Here is an 18,070-nt window from a genome sequence, read left to right as displayed (position 1 = left end):
ATCCTTAGATTCCTTGTTCGGGAGGTGACAGAGGGGAGCTCGATTTCATCCGAAGGTTGCCACTGCTGTGTATTAGTGTGTCTTTTGTGTACATACATATGGGCATGGTGGGGTCCTGTCCCGTCTATATGATGTTACATACTCTTCTTACAGGCTCGTAGACAGTTGTGTATGGTTAGATGTCTTGTAGCCTTGTCGGCTCACATTTAGTATATTATTTTGTTAGCCTCGTCGGCTTGTGTATATGTATATGGTCATTGTTGTTGATGATGATATAAATGTGTCGTTGCCCAATGTGATTAGTATTGTTGATGTATTGGAATCATGAGTAGGCCATGTGGCTCACCTAGATGTGAAGTTGATGGTACGATAAGAGGTGCCTGGGTGGGTAGCACCGGGTGCCCGTCATGGCCCTCCGGTTGGGTCGTGACAGCAAGGATGGCCAGAGCACCGTGGAGCGAATATTTATACAGTTTATCTTTTCTTTCTTCTGTTTTTAAAGTTAAATAATTATGAATTGTGTAGTCACCAAAAGCATGAGTGTCTAGCTTCTTATTCTTCTAGAGTTGCAGGATTATTCATGAATTATTGTTTGAAGATTTATGTTAGATTTTATTTGATTATCACTGATTTTAATTAGTTTATCTATGTTATTTTGCGCTAAATTGTTTAATTGCTTGATCAACAATTGAATACTATCGACGAATTAAGATTTTGCGCTTGTGAGGGGATTATAAGTGATTTTACCTAAACTAATACTATATTAATAGTACTAAATATTTTAATATTGATTTTTTTATTAAATTACCTATTTATAATACATAATATTGTTAGTCCAAATTACAATGACAAAGAAGCCTAGGGGTCTGATTGGAAAGTCACCTTATAATTGGATTTGGTGTAATTACTAGGGTAACAGTTACACAGTCTTGTAATTACACAATATAGGCCGGAGCTCAACGAATAGAGCGAACATTCAGTCTATCTTAAGTCCAGGCTTGTCCCCTCCATGCATTCATTCTATGAATGGTATACCCAAAGCCATTTTGCAATCTCACAATTAATTGATTTATGCTAAGGTCCAGGTCTTCTACAAGTTCTAGGATGTATTTGTTAAATATCCACTTAGGTGTAAAGTGAAAGCTCTCAGTAACGAAATCACAAGTGTTGTTGAAGTCATGCGTCTTTATCTCAAACCGGTCGTGAATCACTCTCCATAGTACTCACTTTTTAAAACTGTTTTGCATTTATAAAAAATAAATACCTATCAGTTTTATATATACATTTCACTCTTCTATTGTCATTAGGATTAAACATGATTTATCGCCTACTTATAATGCTCCAACCAATCCAGACTTTGCTTAAACTCTTCGAAATTGTTAAACTTCATTCCAATTGCCAAAATGAGAATCTCTACATGAAAGGCCCCATCATTGTTGTTCCCAACTCCTTGCCTTCATTCTACGGACAGTGTATTTAAAATGTTCTGCAATCTCACAATTATTTATTTTACGCTAAGGTTTGGTTCTTCTACATTTTATAGGATGTACTTATTAAATATTCATTTAGATGTAAAGTGGAAGCTTTCAGTAGCCAAATCGTGTTGATCTCAATCGGTCGTGAATCACTCTCCATAGTACTCACTTTACTTTTTCTTTTCCATTTTTTTTAACTTCTTCTGCATTTATAAATGATATACACTCGTTGGTTGTACACTTACATTTCACCTTTTTCTGGTCATTCGGATCAAACTTGATTTTTTCGCCTGCTTATAATGCTCCAATCAATACAAGCTTACTTAAACTATTCACAATTCTTAAACTTTATTCCAGCGGTCAAAATGGGAGTATTGAAGATAAAAAGTCTTATCATTGTTGTACCCAACTCCTTCAAAATCATTACCCCGCATGCCCTTTAAATACGTTTCAAATTGTTCTTACATAAAACACCACTCATTATTTTAAACATAAAAGAAACCCTTTAAATACGTTTCAAATTGTTCTTACATAAAACACCACTCATTATTTTAAACATAAAAGAAATAACTTGCATAAAACATAAGTAACTAGTTTAATAATATAGCAAATTAAAAATAGCAACCCCTTTCAGATTATTTCTTTATCAAGAAAAATTGCACAAAATTCAACAACCACACATATTGCACTAAAAGAAGAGTAGATATCATTTGATAAATTAACATTAATGAACAACACAACGCAGTTGAATCAAAATTGACAAAAATTGTAGACCCCCTTCACCAAAATTTTGATTAAAAATTCAAAAAACGTATGATTTTCAAGTTCCTTCAACAAAAAACGTAAATAATTTGCTTGCATGACAAACACACAACCAAAGCTCAATAAATCGACTATTGGAGAAACACCCTATATAGTAACCGATACCTAATTAGACCCATAAACCAACAATAAATTTCATATGCTTTACCATGACATTAGAGGTCGGGGGAAGGGGGGAGGGGTGGTATTCAAATTAAACTAGTGACTTGTTTTTCTACCAAAATTTGCGCTTAGAAATTAAGGAGTTGTTTGGTACAGTTTGACGATTTGGTACTATTTGATGAAAATCGCTATTAGGTTAAAATTTTCATACATGAACTCTGGTGCTTAGAAACTAACAGATCGTTTGGTTTGTTGCTCATTTAATGCATTAGATGATACTTAGCTCGTGTCTTGCACGGGCCCAACAATTCGAAAACCATTTATCTTCTTCTCAGTAGGGGTCTATTGTTTGGAACCATCTCGTAATTGGATTTGGTGTAGTTATTAAGTAGTAATTTACACATTATAGTAATTACAATAATAACACACGCAAGCGAAATGAAGAAATAAAAAAATAAATAAGAAAGAAACTAAAATATGAGAAATTACATGGAAGCACATAAAGTAAAGATTAAGAAAAATAAAATTGAGAATTTTAAAATAAAGTAAAAAAATATGATTTGTAATAGAATATTAGAGGTAGACATTAATGCGTTATCCATATTAGCGCGTTTGAAGAATACACAAGATTAAAAGGATAATGATAAACATATTCAAGTGTTTGGATAAAATTGTGAAATAAGGAGAGGGTAAGATGTCAAAGCGAAACAAGTGAAAGTGTCAATAAAGCTATTCGGCCAAAATTATTTCGTTGCCATACTTAAAGGACTATCTAGATGTTTCCACTAAAGTTTACTCTCTCTTCTCAATTTAAGAGTGTTTTACGCATTTTTTGATCCGTCTCAAAAGAGTGTCTTCTCGCGAGTTTCACAATTCAAACATTTCACGTGTAAAATTTAAAATCACATTTTTTTTAATATATAATATTATACACATGGAGTATAAGATTTAAAAGATAATATTTGTGAAAACTTTTTAAGGTGGTAGGGTCCCCTCCAGAATATATAAAATCTGACTTAACAGGACAAAACCATTTGCAAGGACTGAAGAATGGAGGTTGCAGAATTGGAGATGGTATTGAAAGCGTTTGAATCTGCTTTGTCTCAAATTAAATGGCGCCTCAAACTTGAATCAAAGCGCCGCCTTCAAACAGGTTACCACTCTCTTCTCCTCTTTTTTCTTTCAATTCTCTTGTATTGGAAAATAAAATGAAAGATTTTTTTTCTTTCTTTATGGGTTGAGGAGACTTTTTTACTACTAAGTCGATGGTTAATTTAGTATATTCATTTTGCCTTATTTTAAAAAATATTATAAAATGTGAGAGCGCAACACGTGATGTGTGAGTTATGCACAAGTCACCGGTCAAACTCGCTTGGTATTTAAGTGGAGAAGGGTGGAGGGGCAGGCCCTTGTAACCGTGCACTATTAGCCCTCAATATCTCTTGATTATAAAAAAATAATATACTGTTTTCTTTCCATTTTCTTGGCTGTTGTTTTTAAGTTGGAATTTTGAGCCTTCAAAATTTTACTAATGTACAAGTTGTCAGTTGCTAGTATCAATGGAATATAGATGCTTTAGCAGTGTTTTCATCTTTAGTTGCATGAGTAGATAATTTTAATCAAAATTTGGACAGACATTTTGGCCTTGTGCACTGAGATGAGGCCAGTTGTAATGGTGGACTATGGAGGGAAGATGCCTGAACTGCAAGAACGTCTCTGTGCATTCCTTAAACATTGCAAAGAGGTTAGCAAGCTCGAAGTATAGTGATGTATGCCGACTTTCTGTCGCTTGAAATGATTGAGAACTAAAAAGAATTTGTTTTCCCACTCCCTTATAATTTTCCTAGTTTATATTTATTTATTTTGTCAATGTTGTGGTTGTTTATAATCAATTATGGAAGACAGGAAAATGTATCAGCCAAAAGGGGAAAATTGACTTGCTTTTCATTTTGGATGAAGTCATTTTTCTTTGCAAACATCCCAACTATTACCATTTACACATATTTCAATCTACATCCTAAACTTCGAAAAATAATCTACATCTAAACATTATTGGCAACCTTTAATGCTCAAAATATCACCAAAACTCAATCCTCATATCACATACTACTCTTTTATATTACCCTACTTCTATACCAATGAAACACAGGAGAATGATCCCGAACACTATTATGATCCAAATCCCAGTAAGCTGGGGTAACACCTAACCTAACCTGTCAGGCGAATCATACAACACGAATACGCACTAAATAAAAAACATTAACATAAATAAAGGCATCAAATACCGCGTAATCTAATACAATCACTCCAAGAATTGGTGTCACAAGTCATGAACAACTAGGAATAGGAAATAAAACTCTATGAATAATACATCATCTGCTTGAAATAAAACATAACCCGCATGGAGAACTTACATTCCATATCATAAACCCGCACGAACAACCTCATGTGCCATAGCCACATCTAGGTGTGGAAGCAGATATTCAAGTTATAATGCATATGCATATGTACAGTGCGTGACTATCAGCTAAACATGTAATCCGACATACATATTTCTCATAATGTTAAACTAGCATAAATACGATGCCTATAACAGTATACTAGCATCATAAAAATGCTTAAAGTAGTCCTGGCACATGAAAGAACATAGCAATCATGTCTATCAACATCAACCTTTACCCCTCATAGCATTTATAATCCTTGTGTCCGCATATATACTTGTCACCTCATATATACAGTACTCCGATATACATAGTATGTAAAAATAGTTTCAATTTGGTAAAATTTCTTCATTGAGGTCAAATTCTTAAGTTATTTCAGTCCTATCGAAGCTTTAACTGGCCAAATAGCTTTACTGCGTTCAGATTCCATCAAACAACTCCAACCTATTCAAAAGACTACTCGACTATGTCAAATATAGCCGCAGAGCTCGATTTCATAATTAAAGTCTCGATCAAAATAAAAGTCAATCCCGAGGCCTATGGTCGAACCTTGAAATCAGATTTCCAATTCGAGTTTGTTTCGACGTTCAAACAATCAATTTAGTGGTTCTAGGGCTTGTGTCTCAAATCCCCAGTTTTACCCATCAAATTCCATGTTTTAATGGTAAATCTTCAAGTATAAATCAAGGAGATGATTAGAACACTTACCCAAGGAGATGATTAGAACACTTACCCGTACTCCAACGTTGAAGTCTCAAACCAAATCTTTCAATCCCGTAGCTTTAGGGCTAAAAAATAGTGAAAAATACATGCTGTCCACGAAACCAGATTTTATACTATAGGGAATAGGGATCATCGTAATGCTGACCTTTCTTTGCATTTGCGGACACTGGTAACTTTTGTGGACTGTCCAACATAATTGCTGACTCTTAGCATTTACAGCGTCGCAGATGCGGACATTTCATCGCATTTGCGGTCGCACTAGCTCAGCCAAAATCAGCAACGGTGAAATGTTCCGAACTTATCCAAAATCCACCCGAGCCCCTCGTTTCAACAACTCCCAAAACAGTATCCTAACGTACAGGAAGTTGCAAGACATGTAAGGAGACGAGGGGTTGGGTTGTTACAAAACAATCTCTATCTAATTAGAAAGGCGCTTGATATAAGATATAAGGAGGTTTGGGATGTCTACATCTGGGTAGTTTCAAGCTGTCTCTTTGTGCTTAAAGCTTGGCTGTTGTCTTTTCTCAGTATCTATAAATCTGGTTTGACGCAGGGGTTAATATCTGAGTTTAATTATAAATTACTCCCTGTGTCCCAATTTATGTGGCACACTTTCCTTTTTATCTGTCCCAAAAAGAATGTCACCGTTCTATATTTAGAAACAATTTAACTTTATGAGATGATTTACAATCACACAAATATCTAAGGCTTGTTTTGAACCACAAATTTCAAAAGTCTTTCTTTCTTTCTTTCTTAACTCCGTGTCTATTCAAATGCTGCCACATAAATTGGGACGGAGGGAGTACCCTTTTTTTTTCCCGGACTTTTGTATAGGAAACTGAATTACCACATAATAAAAATATGTTATCTGCTATTGCTTTCAGGACTGCTTGGTATTTAAGCCTTTGTGTGTTATGGTTATAGAAGATATGATATACTTAGTTCACGCAAGAGCATTTGCAGAGTTTGTTAAGTCTAGTTTGAACTTGGAGACAAGACTGATCTTTGTAGACCTTGAACATGATCCTCCAAAGGTAGCTCCTTTATTGGCTAGTATTGAAGCATTTTGTTCTTATATCCTTTCCTGCTCATGTTTCTTTACGGATATTGATAGAGTTACTACAGATGATAACACAAGCAGAAGAAAGCTTTGCTGCAGCAGAACTTGTATCGGCACAAAAGATATTTTCATCCGTCTTTTCTGAAAATGGAATAAAGACTGATCACTTGGAACATCAAAAACCAGAAGTTAGAGCAAACACTGACTCCTCTGTTTATGAGCCAACTTCTTCACTATCTTCTGAAGTAGTTGATCTCGGTGAATGTATTAAAGAAACTAATGTTACAGTCCCAACTCTAAATGGGTAACTCCCTTATCTAAACCAGCATGTTTATATTACACCTGATGAGAATATTTATTGCTTCTATGGGTTTCAATCATCTATGTGATCATTTAAACATTCTGTTAAGATATTATATGTAGGAATGATTTGATTAGGGATATGATTAGGATTTTGATCGTGTAATTATACAATACCAAGATTGTACATATTGTAATTACTATAAATCCCAACCAAGGTTGAGGGAAATAATCTAGTTTGTGAAAATCTCAATCTCCTCGTGGTGTCAGTGCCAGGGAGAGAATACCTGGTCTCTAAAGTTTCTAAAAGTTGTCAGAAATGGCTGGTAAATATGGACATGTGGCCAACTGATCAGGTATCTAAAGTGACTTGACTTGATAGGTAGTGTTTTGATCCAGCCTCTAGGGCTTTGATCTAGTGGTAAGAGCGCAGTGTGTGATGTTTCTTAGGCGCAAGTCAGGGTTCAAATCATATTGTAAACAAAAGCTTTATATTTAAGTGGAGAAGGGTGGAGGGATAAACCCATTATCCACCGAGTTCCAAATCGTGCGGGGCTTTGAGGATTTCTCGGTTACAAAGAAAGAGTATTGTTTTTTGCAACTGATACGATCTGGAAATGGCCCAAAATTGATTTGCTTGTTGAGGTGTATGCTGGGCTTTGGATGGGAGACGTAGCTATTAAATTAGAAAACATAGCAAGGTTTTGTGTCTTGCATTTGAGTCCCTTTAGTTAATTGCTTTATTATTTAAATTAAGTTTTCCTTATTTCAGTTTAGTCCCTAGCTCCTTATTCACGTATAACCTATATGTATTAAGCTTCTGCCATTTTCAAAGACTTATCAATGAAAATATTGTCCTAGTTATGTCTTAGCTTAGTTCTTTAGTGTTAGATTTTAGCTTCAAATTCCTGTATTTGCATCAGTGGTATCAGAGCAATCATCCTCGCTTTGTGGGTATTCGTTAATGGCGTTTCAAAATCCTCTTTATGCTTCTAATTTCACTTCCAACGCACCTCCAAGTTCTAATGCTTTACCATTCGGTGGTTTTGGAGGAATTCCTTATGGGTATAACAATACAGGATATGGGAGTTATTATAATGGGTATCAACAACAATTCAACCAAACCCCTCCTTATACTTCTAATTTCAGTCCGCATCAACCTTGGCAAGCTGGGAGTTCTCAATCTGTCCCTTATGCATACCAACCATCAGAGTTCTCCACTGGGTTCTCTAATTTTTCGTCATCTGGAGGTTATACAAGTGGTTTTTACAATAACCACTCCAGCCCGAGACCACATGCGACATATAATCTCCACCCTTATTCAGAACACCATTCTTATCCCAATGTTTCTTACAGTTCTACCACTGCTATGGAGATTTCACAGCATCAACAACATTACAACTCTTTCTCTTCATCTGAATTGAATTGGAAGCAGTCGGAGGTCAGTGCGACATCGAGTGGAGCAATTCTGCCACCTCTGGCAGAGATGCAAATGGGAGGAAGCCCTTCTCTAATGGAAGGTCTAATGGAGGTCAAATGCAAATCGAGTAGAGGGAGAAGGAGTAGAGAAGAGAGAAATTGAATTTCTCAGAGTATCGGCCCGTGATGTTTGTAGCAACAACGATAGCAGAGAACATGCCCACAAGATGTTTGACGAAATTGCTGTTTATGGTCACACCACCACTCCTCCTAACGACCCATATAAATTCTTCTCTCCAGGTGAATGGAATTGGATGCACAGGGAAGATATTTGTGCGATATCGGTGAACCAATTTTGTCATCTCCAATGGAAGCTCAACTGGGAGAAAGCCCATCTTCTATAGAAGGCACTATGCATGTTTCTATTGTATTAGAACGAGACAGAGAAGCCTCACCACTAGTTGTGAATGGGAAAGTAAGTCCTCAAGAATGTGCCCACAAAATGTTTGATGAAATGCCAACTAGTGAGGCAGTGGGCTATTTTAACAAACTTAATACTGTTTGTGGAGATTTTGTGGAAACTGAGAAGCATTGGGTTCACAATACCTGTTCCATTCTTGAGAAGGTCAAGGAAAAGGTTGATGAACCATGGAGAAAATATGTTGAGAGTGGAGAGGAATATAATTCTGCTGACTTCTCTTATCCTTTCGACATGGGTTCGAGCACTAAATTGTATACTGCAGATGGACCACTAGTTTCCTATGATGGTAAGCTGAAGGTTAATGATGTGACAAATTGCATTGAGAGCGGAGATTCTAGTACATCTTCGGTGGGAGAAGTCCAAGCTCATCTGGTCATACATTCTTCATGGGAGAATCATTATGAAATTGACCAAGTGGAGAAGGTGAGAATGGAAAATGCCGAACCAAAATCAAAGGGTGTTGATATACTAGAAGTATCACAGGAGGAAGACAGATCTGAAGAAGTTGAACCTCTAAAAGGGGCAGAGTGTCCTGCTCTCAAAATGATGTTGGAGTCAGTAATGAATCCACCTACCAGTGGTGAATTAGATTTGAAGAGTCAAAATGTTGACAATGCTTACAGCTTCAATATAGATGTCAACAAGTCTGAACATTCATCATATTTGATTATAATTCCGCAAGCTCAAAACTCATGTGCTATTGATGGTGTTACTAGTAGAGCAGCTGATTCAATCACCAAGTCCGATGAGGAAATCAATTTGAATAAATTTGAAGTGAATGAGGAGATGGTGACACAGGAAGATATTTCAACTATTGAAACTAGGGCAGAGGACATGGATGCCAGAAAGCATGCCGAAGTGGAACCTCTTATGATGATAGTTGATGCACAAGGTACTCTTATAGGCAAGGATAAAGTCGTGGGTGTTGAGGAAGAGACTGAACAATATGAGCCTATTGACAGAGGAAAGGAGTTCACGACCGAGGATCCAGGACAAGTACCGGGAAAACCAAATGTACTTAAAGGGGCTTCTAGTTTTCCTGGTTCAACCAATTATGTCTCTGAGACTACTATGCTTCCTTCTAGCGAGCATCAAATGATGAATATGGAAGTGGTATCTTTGCTGCAGACAAAGCTGAGTGATGGTGATGGACAAGGACTTCCCCTGTTAAAGACAGGTGACCAATTTCCTCCTAAAACCTTTCCAGAAAGTACATTATCTGTGGCTTTGAATATCTCGTTCGCAAGTGATTTTAAGTTGACTGATATAGAGACTGGAACTGAATTGAAGAACTATCTGAATAGCTTTAGTATGAAGATAATAAAGAGTGCGACTGCATTTCCTAATGAGACAACTGAGGAAATGGATAAAAATTACGCTGTTGATGAGGACAAGGAAAAAGTTGATGAACCACAGAGAGAAGCTGTTGAAAACGGAGAAAGAATTAATTCGACTTGTTTCTTTTTGTCTTCCGATATCAGTTTAATCACTGAATAGGATGTTGTAACTAGATTACAAGCTACCTATGATGGCAAGCCAAAAGTCATTGATGTTTTAAATTTTGCTGAGAGTGGTGATCTTGTTACACCAATACTGGGAAAAGTTGAAGCCGAGGGTTATATTTGGGAAAGAGCTTCTCTGGTTGTAAGTTCTTTATGGAAGAATCCTTTACCAGGTGAGAATGTGCACTTAAAAAGGGCCCATGAAGGTCTCCAGGACAAAGCCGATCTCATGTGCAACCAAATAGAAGCCTACAAAGATGAGGAACCTTTTATTGACACTGTTGTTTGGCATGACGGGAAAATGTGGACAGCTGGTGTAACTGAGCTAAACAATAATGTGATCGACCCTGTCACTAATTACTTGGAGAACTTGGATAAAGTAATTGATTTTTCACTCATCAGAAGTCTTCTTTCACGACCAGATTCCAGGTTTATATTTGATTCTACTTATTCAGCTACATGGGCTTATGCAAAGCTGGTTCTTGTTGACAAGTTAGAAGCTATGTAGTCTATCGTGGGAGATGGTATCAGTTTTGGAGGTGGTACTGTTGTTGCATCAGATTGTGACATCGTGGATGGTGTAGTCAGGGTAGTGTCTTTTTCTGGTGATACTCATTTTAGGGGTGATTATTTTGATAAGGGAGTTGTTGGTGGGCTTGCTGCAAATTTCAAGTGGAATGAAGCTACAACTGATAGTCCTAAAGACATTGAAATCATCCTTACTTGGGCTAAATTTGTGGGATTTTGTTCATATGTGCTTGACAGACTTAAAACTTACATTCAGAATACCGTAAGAGATTCTAAACTCTCTTCCAGTAATAATCATGGGGTCATTCTTATCTGTGGGTCAACACGAATTCCAGCTTTTCCAGAAGTTGATATGATGACTGACAAGATAAAGGACACAAGGAAGAACATTATGCGTGCAAGTACAGAGGTTAGATTGTTTACTTGGGGTGAGGGGAAGATTTTTCCCCTTAGATGTGGCATTTCTGCTCTACACAAGGGTGATGGTTTTCTTATTCCCTTAGATGCTAACAATGTGAGTGCCTCACTATGTGAAAATTCCAGAGAGCTTTTCCAAAAGGATACAAGCTTTACAAAAGTTTCTCATGCTAATATTAAAGGGTGGAGCTTGTTTCTTTCATTATTGAGATTAGCCTGCCGATACTTTGTGGAACTTTTTTCCTTATTTGGCACTGATACGCTGCGGAAAGGAAGTGATAAACCAGAAATATCAAGTGCCAAGTTGTTTACATATATGAAGGGTGACTCTTTGCATTTCCCGTTTGATCCTGGTGAGAATAGATTTTGCGTTTCGACTTTTCACATTATCACCCTTGAGGACAAGGGTGGTTTGATGGGGAGGGTACTGATACGATCTGGAAATGGCCCGAAATTGATTTGCTTGTTGAGGTGTATGCTGGGCTTTGGATGGGAGACGTAGCTATTAAATTAGTAAACATTGCAAGGTTTTGTGTCTTGCATTTGAGTCCCTTTAGTTAATTGCTTTATTGTTTAAATACCATTGTAAGTTTTCCTTATTTCAGTTTAGTCCCTAGCTCCTTATTCACGTTTAACCTATATGTATTAAGCTTCTGCCATTTTCAAAGACTTATCAATGAAAATATTTTCCTAGTTATTTCTTAGCTTAGTTATTTAGTGTTAGATTTTAGTTTCAAATTCCTGTATTTGCATCAGCAACTAGCCTATTAGATACAACATGCCCTTCCTAAATTGGTCAATTTTCTTTTGGATATTTAAAGTTGAAGTCTTAACATTCAAACCTTCTGAATAACTGGTAGTAATTTTTACGTCTTTTTCTAAGAACCATGTGCCATCATCTGATGATTTTCATGTATTCAATTACAATCTTGCTGCAGATGGCTACTTGGTTATCCTATAGTTTACCTATTTGGGATGGCTCATGTTGAACATGCCATATATAACCTCTCTACCAAGTCTCTGCATCTTTTCCAAGTCCTTGTTTGCAGGTTTGTTGAGTTCTTTTATCCACATTTCATGATAATCTTTTCGTTATCAAAAGTTTGACTGTTTAGACCAGAATTATAGAGGATTCCTGTCAACGATCCCAAGTAGTTTGGGATTGAGGCCTATGTGATTGAAATTCGTAACTGCAACTTGTTTATGAATCTTTCTCCTGGATCAACTTTCGTTAGCCTGCACACTATGGAGAGGGATGCATTTTATTTTTCTAATGACCTGAAAGAAATTGATGTTCGTGTTAACTTTTATGACTCTCTGTCCAGCATCAATTTGACTATATCTCAAGTGCCAAACTTTTGGTCTTCTGAATTTACGATTATTCAGTTCATTAGATTTAGAAAGGCTTAGCAGTCTTCTGATTCTCAACTTTAAATTTTACAGGAGTGCCAGATGCAATAGAGGATCTCAGGCTCAAAAAGAGGAACTAATGAGGTAGGGTTTCCAATTGTATGATGCTAGGAAACACTCTCTTTCTTTCCATCTTCTATAACTCTTCCTTTGATGCATGTGTCTATCTTGATGTTTCCTTTCTTTTATTCTTCTCAGTTCTACGTTCTTGTAGAACTTACCAAAAAACATTGTTCCCTTTTTCGCCTTCCCTTTTGCTTTTTATTGTTCTTCGGAAAAATATTTCTCAGATTGCAGCAATGATGTAATAATACAGGACACCTGCATGTTTCTCTATTTGGTATGGTTAAGACAAAATGAAGGCCATCTTCACTTAATTTTTTTTTTTTTAAAAGATTAGGCCCTATAATTTTTTGAAGGTGCATACACCTTCATTTAAGTATTTTTTTTTTTTTTTAAAGATAAGGCCCTATATTTCTTTGGAGGTGCATACAGTTTAGCATTTGTTATCTGAATCACCTTATTTCTGAGTAAGTCAGCTGTGTAAAGACATTCTGTACTTACTGCATCACAGTAGGATACATTTCTATTAATAACTGTCTAATTTTCCTTTTTCATATTGTTCCTTATTTGGAGGAGCGAGGTGGAGTTACGCCCTAAATCTGCATTTTTGGATCTTATTTTGTTTCTCTCAGTTTTAGGCCCAATATTGAATGGTAGCTGAAAAGGAGATGCTATGTTTCCACTGCAAAAACAAAAGTGACATTACAGCTGCTTTTCTTTTCTTCTTGATTTTATGCTTTGTTCAGCTTTTGACCAGTGATGCAGCCATTTTGCCTTAAGGGACAACTTGAATTATATGCTTAAATATTCACCAAATGAAAGGACAGTGTCCTCTCAATATCCAGAATACCACCCCGTACCAGTTTACATCTGGTTTAAGAGTTTATGTTTGGATAGAGGCTTCCCTCTTTTGTCCTTTGCCGCTTTCTTCCCATCCCCATACCTAAAGCTAATATTTGGCTAGAGGCTTCCTGCTCTTGTCCTATTTCACCTTTTAACCTTTTATCTTCTTACCTGCATTGCTTCTTTAGGTGTCTCTAAAGATAAGACGATAAGCACTAACCAGATCATTGTTTTCATCTGAGTATCAATCAAATGTAGTTTCTATACTTCACGCCGTTTATTACATTTCATACATTAACTAACTCATTCTTTTGATCTTGGTTTGTACTTAACGTTAGTTTTAGTTTTCTCACAGTGGTAGACGGCTTTTCTGTGTCAGTTTCTCTGTGCCATATGACTTGAGCTTGGAAGGAATGAATGAACCATGGGCAGAGACATTTTTGACTCACATAAGGGCAAGGCAAGAAAGGTGCAACCAAATTTGGACATCCCTACAAATGGAGGTTAGGGCTTGTTATCCACAAGCAATTGCGTTATAGTAAGTTGCTTTGTGCGTAAGTGTTTTCATTTGCCATTTGCCATCAAACATGATATCCGAAGAATATCTGCGTTGAGGCGCCGCTGATATTTCAAGTTATTTTATTTGAAATCTTAGTAGGCGTTTGGCCATAGAAGCCAAAAAAAGTCTCACTTTATTTGGAATTTTTGAAGTTGGAGTTGGTGTTGTGTTTGGTTATAGTTTTTGCAAATAATATTTGGTTGTTTGAATGTACTTATTAAAAAAAACATGAAATATGATTTATACCCTCAATTTCTAAAAACTAGCAAAACCACCCAAAACAATTCATAAACATAACCAGTTGGTTGAATCAAAACAAGCGATTACACAATTACATCAAAACAATTGATATATTAGTGAAAACAACTTTCAGCAGAATGAAACTTCAAATTCACATACCACAATCCCTCCCTGACCTATCAACCCCCGACCTCACAAAAAGAAAAAAGGAATGAAAGCCCCTTTGAGGAAGAGGGAAGGGTAAAAATTTACCCGCACCGGGTGTTTACACCCACCTCAGTTAAGTTAACCATAGATAATAGATTAAGGTCTAGAATAATTTTTTTAACAAAGAAAAAATTAAAAAAGAAAGCAAAATTAATAACGGAACATTACAACGGTCTATGTTATTACAAATTTCTGGTTACCATAATCTAATTTGTATCCGCACCTTGCTCTGTACCTTATACAAAACCCAACAAGAACTAAAACGAATAGTTGTAAACACTATCAATACTAGAATAAATGGGGTTAAATTTATAAAAATAAAAAATTAGGGTAAAATTTGAAAAAGGTAAAACAAAAGTAAGGGTCAAAATCAGAAAGTAAAAATAGTGAAAACAAGGTTTTGGTTGTTTTTCAAATTCCAAATACAATTTGAAATTGTATTTGGAATTTTCATGGCCAAACACTAGTCTTTAAAAAAAGTGAAAAACTTTTCCGGGAAAAAGTGAATAATTATGGGTCCTAAAAGAAGAAATCAAGCGTTTTGACTTCTTTTGTGCAATTACTATATGACCTTTCCTATGCTTTTTCTTGAGCCGACGGTTTTCCAGAAACAGCCTCCCTATCTAAGGTAGGGGTAAGGTCTGCGTACACTCTACCCTCCCCAGACCCCACGTTGTGAGATTCACTGGGTATGTTATTGTTGTTGTAATCCCTTTTTAGAATGACACGAAAAAGATAACCTGATAAAGAAATATTCTTTGTGTCCCAACTTATGTGATACACTTTCCTTTTTAATCTGTCAAAAAAGAATGATACAATTTTATATCTATATTATATTAAAAGGAGGGTAGTCTAGCTTAATATTAAGCCAAGTGGTATAATATGAACAAGTCACTTGACAACAAATTTTATTTGTATCAATTTTTAAAAAGAAATTAATTGACATTATTAAATGAACTCAACTATCTATATCTATATCTATATCTATATTATAAAGCCAAGTACCACAACGGAGTCTGTGTCCGTGTAGTAAGCATCCTCTCTTGAGATATAGGGATAAAGGTATATCCTAGCGTAAGCGATTATTCCGCCGATAAGCGGACCGCCGCGTTCTTCTTGTAGCGCGATTCCCCCGAGGTCGGGTTTGTATTCTTAATGTAAGCAACGAGGTTTAGATTTTGTCTAAGGGGCTCACTGTATATGAATTTCTCAAGCGTAATATGAACAAGTCACTTGGCAACAAATTCTATGTGTATCAATTTTAAAAAGAAATTAATTGACATTATTAAATGAACTCACCTAATTTAGTGTACTTGATTGGAGAAAAATAATTAATTGATATTCTTGGATCTAATTTATAGTCAAGAATACTCCTTTAAATGGTAAGATATAATATTACATGATATAATTAATAAATAAATAAAAACTTAAAAATCGATACAAAATTGAAATGTATACGTACTACTTTGGCAATACAATAGCAATAATTAATAGTAATAAGTCATGTTAAATATACTCACCTTATTTTGAACTGAAATAAAAAATTTGAACTTGAATTAAAAGGTAAAACATGTGCAATTCATATCATAATAAAAGGAGGGCAGTCTAGCTTAATATTAAATCAAGTGGCGTAATATGAACAAGCCACTTGGCAATAAATTCTATTTGTCTTAATTTTGAAAAGAAATTAATTGACATTATTTAAAGCTAATATGTACTTACCTATTTTGGTGAATTTGTTTGGAGAAATAAACAAAATCACACATTCAAAGGGAGTGATTAGAATAATTGAAATTTACTATAGATAATTTTCTCTGTCTTTTTAATGCAGTAAAAAATATACTCCGACATACCTTTTCCATAATTATTGTAATATGCATACTACTAATTATTTAATGAAAAATCTCTACTATTAGAGTTTCCTTGAAAATACGTATCTTCTTTAAATTAGTATTTGATTAATTGTGTATCTTTTGGGGTTGCAAAGTGGTTTGACTTTCATGTTGCATCAATTATCAAACCTGTTACACGCTCCATTTTCGAACTAATAAATATAAAAATAAATTAAAGATGTAAAATTTTAAATAAACAAATCCGACGTTGAAAGGAGTGATTATCCGGGGAAAAGGGAAAAAAAAATAAAAATTGAAAGTTCAAATTAACATACATTAATCTATTTTAGTGGGTTATTAGTCTTGAAACATGATCCCATGCTCAAAGGGAGTAATTTTAGGACTTTTAACATAATTTATGTTTTGAAAAAAGGTTTAGTGATATAAAATTATCGATATGCAGGTTTCTCATCAATTCTGCATTAATTAAGTTTATTACCACATAAGGAAATTACAATTATTGTCACGTTCCAACCAAAAATATTGAAAACTATAGTTATTGCCTCATTAATTTTAAATTATTTCCATGTTTCAACAAAAAATAAAAGATAAAGCATCATGCGAATTTTTTCAAGCAAATATTAAATAAAATATAGTAAATCTCTCACGTAGAAAACATAAATAAATGTATCAAAAACATATCCTTTTATGTTGAAAGTAAAAGGTAAAAGTACAGAAAGAAAAAAAAGAGAAACAAAACGTAAGAAAAAGGTAAAAAGGCAAGGATAAGGAATGGTAACAAAATCTTCTCATTTTTGGTATAACAATATGAATTGATCTCATAAGGTAAGGATATCTTAGAATTCTATGTCTTTTTAAATATACATTATATTATTTGAATTTTTGAGTTGGAATGAACCCCTTTGTAACCTCTCTTAGAAATACCGCTTAGTAATACATAATGTTAGATGTTCTCCTCTTTTATTATTAATCGCTAGCTTTATTCGGGAATTTGTATTTACTAAATTCTTCATATTCTTTAGTTTTCAATGATTCTTCAGTTTTAACGTTTTCATTTTCTATGCGCAGATGGTGATAGTCGCATTACTGGAAAGGACGCACTAAAATCGTGTTTTTTTTTGCCTACTATACCCAGGCCTACACTCAAACAGGTAGTATTTTTTAATGTAATTATTTATTGTTCGTTTGTGTTTTCATAGAATATGAATACACTCGACTAAGTAAATAAGAAAATCATTTTCTTATTGAGAATTTAATTACCAACTCGACGCTTTCTAATTGCTAACTTTTGTTACTTTTTTCATATTACTCCATTTATCGAAACTAATGCTCATAATATTATGGTCTTTTGGTTCATTTTATGTGTTGTTATCTATTTAATCCAGTTTTGAGAGGAACTTTAGATGGATTACCCAAAGAAAAGAAGATTGAGAAATTAGTAAACTTAATAGCTCTTTTGTTTCAATAGAGAAATATATTTTCTTAATTTATTATTATCCATTGACATATTTAAGGCATTTTCTTCACAGCCGTTTATATAACTGTTTTTCTTGCTACTTCATTGATTAGCACAGGACTTTTCATAGTCCATTTTATCAGTTATCTTTGCTTATGCAAGTCATTTT

The 18,070-nt window shown here is 35.0% G+C and overlaps 1 protein-coding gene across 3 annotated transcripts; it reads left to right on the top strand.

Annotated features, from left to right (window-relative positions):
* Window positions 1–3,391: 3,391 nt before the first annotated feature.
* On the top strand, window positions 3,392–17,698 carry LOC132061849 (uncharacterized). 3 transcript variants are annotated; one of them, XM_059454513.1, is made up of 8 exons: window positions 3,394–3,552; window positions 4,034–4,143; window positions 6,448–6,597; window positions 6,689–6,927; window positions 12,209–12,319; window positions 12,714–12,764; window positions 13,966–14,124; window positions 17,514–17,698. In XM_059454513.1, coding segments are annotated over exons 1-8 (924 nt in total). In that variant the 5' UTR covers window positions 3,394–3,449; the 3' UTR covers window positions 17,515–17,698. The 3 variants fall into 3 exon arrangements, with proteins under 3 accessions (XP_059310497.1, XP_059310496.1, XP_059310495.1); XM_059454512.1 differs by lacking the exon at window positions 17,514–17,698 and having other exon boundaries at window positions 13,966–14,322; XM_059454514.1 differs by lacking the exons at window positions 12,209–12,319; window positions 17,514–17,698 and having other exon boundaries at window positions 3,392–3,552; window positions 13,966–14,360.
* Window positions 17,699–18,070: the final 372 nt, after the last annotated feature.

Source organism: Lycium ferocissimum, chromosome 7, assembly GCF_029784015.1.
Source record: "Lycium ferocissimum isolate CSIRO_LF1 chromosome 7, AGI_CSIRO_Lferr_CH_V1, whole genome shotgun sequence".
In the NCBI taxonomy this organism is placed as follows: domain Eukaryota; kingdom Viridiplantae; phylum Streptophyta; class Magnoliopsida; order Solanales; family Solanaceae; genus Lycium; species Lycium ferocissimum.
This window is presented reverse-complemented; position numbering and strand designations above follow the sequence as displayed.